General features: G+C 38.6%; 2 protein-coding genes across 2 annotated transcripts in view; one reads left to right on the forward strand and one right to left on the reverse strand.

The window, feature by feature from the left end:
• The window catches only part of pias4b (protein inhibitor of activated STAT, 4b), a 61,181-nt gene extending 54,970 nt beyond the window's left edge, over positions 1-6,211 (reverse strand). The window contains exon 1 of the mRNA XM_067453361.1: positions 6,135-6,211. The gene's annotated coding sequence lies outside the window, so the exon portion shown is untranslated. The remainder of the gene's footprint in view (positions 1-6,134) is intronic.
• On the forward strand, positions 324-5,541 carry LOC137089892 (interferon-induced very large GTPase 1-like). Its single transcript, XM_067453456.1, has one exon. It carries the CDS (start codon positions 324-326, stop codon positions 4,644-4,646), a length of 4,323 nt encoding a protein of 1,440 aa, XP_067309557.1. The 3' UTR covers positions 4,647-5,541.
• Positions 6,212-8,697: the final 2,486 nt, after the last annotated feature.

Here is an 8,697-nt window from a genome sequence, read left to right on the forward strand (position 1 = left end):
AATTTCATTGTATTAACTCAAAATGTAAATTTCAATGAACTCAAAATTTTAAGGCAACCAGGTAACTTTTTTTCTAAATCATTTTTTACAGTGCATAGAGCCAACATCAAAGTTAGTTTCCTTCAATTATTTTAAAATCACAAAGATAATTCACATTTACAATACAAACCTTATCAGTGAACTATGAGTTGAGAGCTCAATCGTAATTGAGGTAAAATGTTCAAAGTTTTAAATTACTAAATTATTTCTTCCCCCTATCTGCAGCCCCTTCTATAAAAAAAAAACAAGAACAAAAAACACAAATGATATAAAGTAAAACTGTAATGCTTATTTTACAGGCCTACCTTGGAAAAAAGGGGAAAGAAGTGGAGGAACTTTTTCACAGACTTCAACTTGAAGTCAAGAGCAACTATAAACTGAGAGCTTCAGATGTTCTTCAGATAACTGAAAATGATTCACAGTCCCTTGGGTCTTATCCTGAGAAGGAACTGGTTAAGATGTTTTTACAAAAACTACTGATGATGAACTACAAGGCAAGAAGAATCACTGTTACAGAAACTACAGAGCATCCCAAAGAAAAAGAAGCCAAACAATTATATGCTGCAAATGTTGATGCGTATAGTGACATTTTTGGAAAAACATCTTTGTCTAATGAAAGACAGAGAAACACAGACCCTATTCACCCAATGGATGTTCAGATGGCTGTGTTTCATTGTGCTGATCGCATCCTGAAGCAGATGATGGTCAATAAGCTTTCCCAGTGCCGGTACGCTCTGCCTCTGCTTGTTCCCAATCCTTTCACTCAACAGATTGAGTTCCCTCTCTGGACATTTAGAGAAATTAACCAGAGCTGGAAAATAATAAACAACGATAAGAAAACCATCAGTCAAATACAGCCGATCTACAAGGCAGAAACTCCAATGGCATTATTCTTCAGGTTTGGCTCCGTGTCCTCATCCAAGTCTCAGCTGATGAACAGCCTGATCAATGATAAACACAACACGTTCTTCCACAGACACTGCCCAGGCAGCAGCAGAACCAGAGTCCTGATGGATGGAGTGGTGGAGGTCGCCTGGTTCTGCCCTTCTGGAAAATATGATGACAAATTCACTGAACGTGTTGCATTCTGTAATCTACACGGTGATGCAGCAGACCATGAGAAACAGCTGCGTATAATGACTGAAATGGCCTCGGTCAATGTTGTTGTTTTACCACAACTGGAAAGAAATGACAAAAGAATGACAATAATCCAAAACCTGTACAAGGACCCAAAGCCACTGATTTGCCTTCTTTCTGAGGATGATTCAGCTCTCACTGAGACTTCTCTGAATGGAAAATATAAAATTGGTTTGAAAGAGAGAGGCCATGCAGATATATCTAAAGATCTCAGAGAAGCTATTATATGCTGTCTCTCATCTTCAGAATCAGTCATTTTTAGACTTGAAGATGTGGCTAAACACACAGACATCAGAGTAGATGAGAAAGATGATGATGACTGCAGGAGAGGAAAGAAGGCAGCAGAAGACATGATGAGTCTGCTGGAGAAGAAATATCTGACAAAAATGAAAGAATCATTGTTTCCCTGTCAGGGCAAACTGTGGCATGAGTGGTGTCAGAAGAATAAAGAATTAAATAGACCTCGAGGGGATAACCCAGAAATGATAATTAGTAAAACAAAAGCGGAGATGATGAAAATCCGTGAACAGCAGCATAAATCTGACATCAGTGAGTTTACACAATTATTCATAAAACAAATGAACTCAGATGCTGCAAATAATTCAGTTTTCTTCCTTAAATGGCTCAGAATCCTCCTGGATGAATATACCTCAGCTGACCTCGCTGATCTACATCGTATGTATGATGAAAAGTGGTCAAACATGAAAGAAAATGCTGATGAATCTGAAAAACTCACACTTTTGGAAATATCTAAGAAACTTCAAGATGCAACCTTTGGTTTGGAGCACATCCTCAGAGAAATTGGACAGATATTTGAATCATGTTCATTTGTGAAGAAGAACAAGGCAGACCTGCAGTGTGACTTCTCTTCTCTCCCGAGTCTTGCAGCAGAGATGATGATCTCTGGTTTTCCACTGGAGCTGATGGACGGAGATGCTGCTCATGTTCCTCTGATCTGGATCTCTGCTGTTCTAGATCAACTCATCCAGAAACTGGGAGACCCGAGAGTATTTGTGCTGTCAGTTTTAGGGATTCAGAGCTCTGGGAAATCCACCATGCTCAATGCCATGTTTGGACTCCAGTTTGCCGTCAGTGCTGGCAGGACAACCAGAGGAGCTTTCATGCAGCTGGTCAAAGTGTCAGACGAGATGAAAACACAGATGAAGTTTGACTATATTCTGGTTGTTGATACTGAGGGACTTCATTCTCTAGAACTGGCTGGAAGATCAACAAGACATCATGACAATGAATTGGCCACATTTGTTGTTGGCCTTGGAAATCTGACATTGATCAACATATTTGGAGAAAACCCCTCTGATATGCAGGACATTCTTCAGATTGTTGTTCAGGCTTTCCTGAGGATGAATAAAGTCAGGGTGAATCCCAGCTGTGTGTTTGTGCATCAGAACGTCTCAGCTGAAAAGAACACCATGGAGGCAAGGAGACGACTGCAGCAGACACTGGATGAGATGACCAAACTCGCTGCTGAAGATGAAGTCTGTGATGCAGAATGTTTCAGTGATGTTATTGGATTTGATGTACAGAAGGATGTGAAGTATTTTGCTCAGCTCTGGGAGGGCAGCCCACCCATGGCACCACCAAACCCTTCATACTGTGAAAATGTTCAAGAACTTAAGAGAACTATTCTTTCTCATGGTTTAAAATCAGATGGCATGATGCTGACAGACATAAAAGATTGTATTAGAAACCTCTGGTATGCTATACTGAATGACCGCTTTGTGTTTAGCTTCAAAAATGCTCTGGAGATCGCCGCATATAGAAAACTGGAGACAGAATACAGCAAGTGGACCTGGAGTCTCCGGAAGGCCATGCTGGAAATTGAAAACAAATTACAGAACAAAATAGAAAATGGAGCAATCAGCGTGGTTGAGGAACCTGATCTTAAAGAAAAACTAAACATAAGTACAGATGTGAAGAAATCTATGTCAGAATTCTTTGAGAGGGACACCAATGCCAATATACTGATTGACTGGAAAAAATCATTTGAAACAAAAATCTCACACATACAGGAAAACATTGTTGGGGAAACGAAGGAGAAACTGAATGAGGTGCTTCAGCAGCGAGACCTAAAGAAAAAGATTGATGCTCAGAGGACACACAATGAAAACGCTCTCCTTGAGAAGGCCAAAACTCTTGCCTTAACTCTCAAAGACAAAGCAAATGATGAGAAGATCCTGCAAAGAGAGTTTGATTCATTTTGGGAATATTGTGTAAATGATATTAAGAAAGAGACACCTCAAGGCGCAGATCTCAACATTTTAAAAGATATGAAAGAGCTCCTCAGGGATGCCTTCTCTGAGCTCTCTAATGAAAACAAAATGTGCAACGTTTTCATGATGTCAAACTATTCAGATTATGTACAGGTTCAAAAAAATAAGACACTCAAAGTGTTTACAAGTAGCTATTCTCTATCAGCTGAGGATCACACTCAAATCAAAAACTTAATTACAGATATTGCAGAGCAAGCAAAAAGAAATATCATGTTAATTAACATTGCAAAGACGGGCTACAATAAAAGTTACATTCAAGAACTCAGTGATTTCATCAAAGCCAAATTAACAGACCATGAGGAAAGACATAAAGGGGAATATATGTTCAGAAAACACTTCTTCAGTGATTTGGTGCTTGCCATAGTCAACAAAGTACAAATGATAATCGTGGAACAGCACAACATTTTCAAGCAAGCCAATGATCCTGTTCTCTATTTTACAAGAAAAAGAGAAGAATATTACAGTATTTTCAAGAAATACTGCCAGGGGGCAACATCAGCTGCGATCTTAGGTCAGATCATCTGTAATAAACTTAAAGAGCCCATTCAGCAGAGTGTCTTCAAAAAAACTGCCCGAGATTTGGCAGATGAAATGAGGGCCACATGTGAATCACTGAATGGAAACAGATCTAATCTGGAGAAACACATCTTGAAGACACTGGCAGAGAAGGAGGATTTTAAAGCATACATGACCTACATTCATAATCCCAAAGAACACTTCAAGAGTTTCATCAGAGATGAAGTCGATCAGTACATCTCTGCTAAGTTCAACAGCAGTGTTCTGCCCAAGATGAGAGATGAGTTAGGACTGAAGAAGAAGCGGATCACAGAAGCAGTGAAGAGAGCAACTGAACAGGTTAATAAAGACCATGGAGATGCTGATCTCTGGTTGAAGACTTTCACACTGAGTTTATCAGATGTGCTGATATTCTCTGAGAATGACCTCAGCGGAGTTAGCCGTGATGGTGTTGATGTAAAACTCCTAGAAGATGCAATAATAAAAGAGCTTACTTCTATAATATCTGACATGAGCAAGACATTCAGTACTGAATCTTTTCCATTGAAGCTGGAGGAGAAGGACAGGCCCGATGAGATACTAAAGGAACACTTCTGTCAGTGCTGTTGGGTTCAGTGTCCGTTCTCCAAAGCCATCTGCACCAACACAGTAGAAGACCACTAATCACAACACAGTGTTCCTTTCCATCGACTGGATGGCCTGAATGGGTGGAATTACAGAGGAACAAAAGATCTTTGTGCAGGTTTTTGCACAACTCTAGTGACAAGTACTGAGACATTTCGCCCATGTCATGAATCTGAAAAATACATTCCATATAAAGTTTACGACACAGCAGGAGGAGTTTATGCTGAATGGAGCATCACCCCTGACCTCACGAAGCTGTCCTACTGGAAGTGGTTTGTCTGCAGATTTCAGAAAGAGCTGGAAAATCACTACGATAAAAAGTTTCAGGGGCGGGGTGAGATTCCAGATGAATGGAGAAACCACTCAAAGCAGGATGCCATTGAGAGTCTGGATAAATACATCTAAACAGCAGTCTTGATAAACTTTGATTTAAGTGTTTCTGAATAATATTTTAGTTCAAGTCAGAACCTTTAAAGAACATGCTAGACTGCTAGAAAAGGTATAAAGCTTAATAATCATAATAATAATAAAGCTAATCATTAAATGCAACTAAACACTTCTGTATAAAATGGAGTTCTGAATTTATGCTTTTGATTTAAGAAAATGCATTATTTTTGCATGTGTATTTGAAACTTTAAGATGATATTTTCCTAATCTCATTGTTAGCAATAATGATTAGTTCCTAAATGTATAAGAAATACTTACGCTTGATGAAATGTGTTAAAACTACAGTAAACATGTCATTTGAAAATCTTGCATTCTGATTAATTACAAGATATTACAAGTACAGGTTTGATTTCTGAGTATGAATTATTTTGTAAATTTCACAATTATGCTAAGATTAAGGCCTATATATTATTGCATGTGCCTTATTTCACCTGTGATATTAAAGAAAACTGTTTAGCACATGTCTTAAAATGATGTCAATTCTGAATAAATGTCAGATTTAAATGGACTCATGTGCATTGCGTGCCTTATTGCAGATCACATCCAGACACGTCTGGATTTAAAGCTTTAAGTGTTTGAAGAACAATCTGATCGCTCTTGACCAGATTAAACGCAGGTGAAATGTTTCATTATTCACATTCAGCTAAAATGTTAGAGGTTAACTCAATATATGGTAATCAAAAGTGGGTCATTAAAAAGTATTTCTAATTTAATCTCTGTGAAATATTATTATTCACATGACGATAAGGATTATAGGAATGAGTTATCTACAATACTTTATTTCTCTTCATTAAAATGTCTGACAATTTTCTCTAATTCAAACACACTAGACGATAAATATAAAAATAGACTCAGCACCAAAACCAAAGATGATCTTATTATCCGGCTGCTCATGTGACGCTTTCCACTGTGATTGAACACTCGTTTGTAAGCGTGTGTACCAAAAATATATTCCCTCCTCACACACCGCTGACGCCTGTGCTGATAATTTCCTGACCAATGATTTATTATGAAAATGATTAAAAACCCAACGTTATGGCATTTTATGGCTCATTTTCCCCCGGGGTGTGTATAGCATACCAGTTATGGCCAGAGAGGATGGGCAGCACGTTCCCCATGATCGGCCATTTTCAAATTCACATCTGTCTCCAACAAATCCTGAAAGACACATTTAACACACTTTCAGGTTGGATGCGGTTGAACAGCAATACATGTCATTTACTTTATCTCTTTCCAGCACATAAACACATTCACAATCAGTTGAAAGTATTCTGACAGTAAAGATTCACCTGAGCACCAGCTGAAGAGACGTCGAGCCAGACGGAGACGTCCTGGTGGAAGGAGGGAAAAAACGAAATATCCCAAATAAAACAATTATACCGAGGACACTGATCAAACTCATTATGAGGCAGAGAAGCAGCGCTGTAGACACGGTTAGAATCAATGAGAAACCACACACACACACACTCTCTCACACACACTCACAGATACACAATCACTCTCTCACAGATACACAATCACTCTCACACACAGACAGACACACACTCTCACAGATACACAATCACTCTCACACACACTCTCACAGATATACTCTCACACAGACAGAGACACTCACTCACACTCTCACAGATACACAATCACTCTCACACACAGACAGACACACTCTCTCACACAGATACACAATCACACTCTCACACACAGACAGACACACTCTCTCACGATACACAATCACAGACAGACACACTCTCTCACGATACACAATCACAGACAGACACACACTCACACACTCTCACAGATACACAATCACTCTCTCTCACACACTCTCACAGATACACAATCACTCTCACACACAGACAGACACACTCTCTCACACAGATACACAATCACACTCTCACACACAGACAGACACACTCTCTCACGATACACAATCACAGACAGACACACTCTCACACACTCTCACAGATACACAATCACTCTCACACACAGACAGACACTCTCTCACACACTCTCACAGATACACAATCACAGATAGACACACACTCACACACACACACAGACAGACACACACTCACACACAGATAGACACTCACTCTCACAGATACACAATCACAGACAGACACACTCTCAGATCAGGGCTCTACGCTAACTTTTTTCTTGAGGAGCACTTGTGCTCCTAATTATAAAAAATTAGGAGCACAGTCAAAAATTTAGGAGCACATTCTAATCCATCAAACACATGCCAATTATAATTTTCCTATTACAGGACGATATTTGTCCTTTTAAAGGGGTGGTTAATGCGATTTCACTTTTTTAAAAATTTAGTTAGTGTGAAATGTGGCTGCTTGAACATAAACAGTCTCTGCAAAGTTACAGCGCTGAAAGTTTAATGCAAACAGAGATATTGTCTTTTAAAGTTATGGCAGTTTATTGCCTACAAAAACAGCCGGTTTGGACTACAACAAGCTTCTTCCCGGGTTGGTGACATCATAAACCCTCGCTACTAACATAAACACTGCCCCAGATGTGACTTCTGCCCTGTAATGGTAAGGGGCGTGGTGTTTCCAGACAACCTGTGCTTGGCACTTCAGCCAATAAAAATACATGAAACTACATTGGGCCATCTAACCAATCTAAGACCATTGCATTTTTCGGAGGGATGGCCTTCGAAGCAGGAAGCAAACAAGCCGTTCAAAGAACAGTGGAGACAGCGGTGTGGAGGAAAGGTAAAATATAAGAAAAATACGGCAACAAAAAAAGAAAAGTATTAAGACTGTGCCCCATAAACACAACCGAGCCTAGAAAAAAAAAACACGGAACCACCCTTTTAAATGAATGTCCAGGGGCATTTTTACCATTATAATAGCAATGTTTTCTAACCTTATTACATGTATTTGATACAATCTGTCAATTTCTTACATTAATAGAAAAGTTGTTTTTAAAATGTTAATTTAAGTAATAATTTCAGTTAGAACAATTAGACACAATCAGACTGTTTCCAATCAAATGAGATGTGCATCAAAAGATCCGTCTTTGCACAGCAGAAGTGGAACAGAAGCTCAATCTGAAGTGAGATTTAGACACATTTACATAGTGTTCAGGGTTTATTTAAGGTTTGACAATTAGGATATTGCAGCACAAAACCCTGAAATGTGAAATATAAAATATACTCAGAAACGACCGTTATATACATAGTTTAAAACTAAAGCTAAAACTCCAAAATTCACACAATTCTGACATATTATCATTAACTTCTTAGAGTACAGCAGAAATACACACAGTACACAAACAACCAAACACCTAAAGCATTTAATGCAGCGGGTAAATGTTGTATGTTTTACATACACGTTTTTGAATTTAAAATTTGAGTACAAATTAAGCTAAGTTTAATATTTTAAATAAAAAGTCCATGCAAAGTATAAGTATGAAAATAGAACCGCCAGTAGGTGGCGGCAAGTCATTCAGTGAATAGATCAAAATACAAGATTCATTTGAATCGAATCGCTTGGAGATGCGAATCAGTTCTGGTATGCCTTGGATTTTCACAAATAAGACTGTGTTGTGGCTAAAACGTTGTTACTTAATATCAACTTGTCTATTGGATTTTTGTACAAGATCAGTACAATAGCAAGTAGTAACTTTTGGC

This window comes from Pseudorasbora parva, chromosome 9 (assembly GCF_024679245.1).
Source record: "Pseudorasbora parva isolate DD20220531a chromosome 9, ASM2467924v1, whole genome shotgun sequence".
Classification (NCBI taxonomy): Eukaryota; Metazoa; Chordata; class Actinopteri; order Cypriniformes; family Gobionidae; genus Pseudorasbora; species Pseudorasbora parva.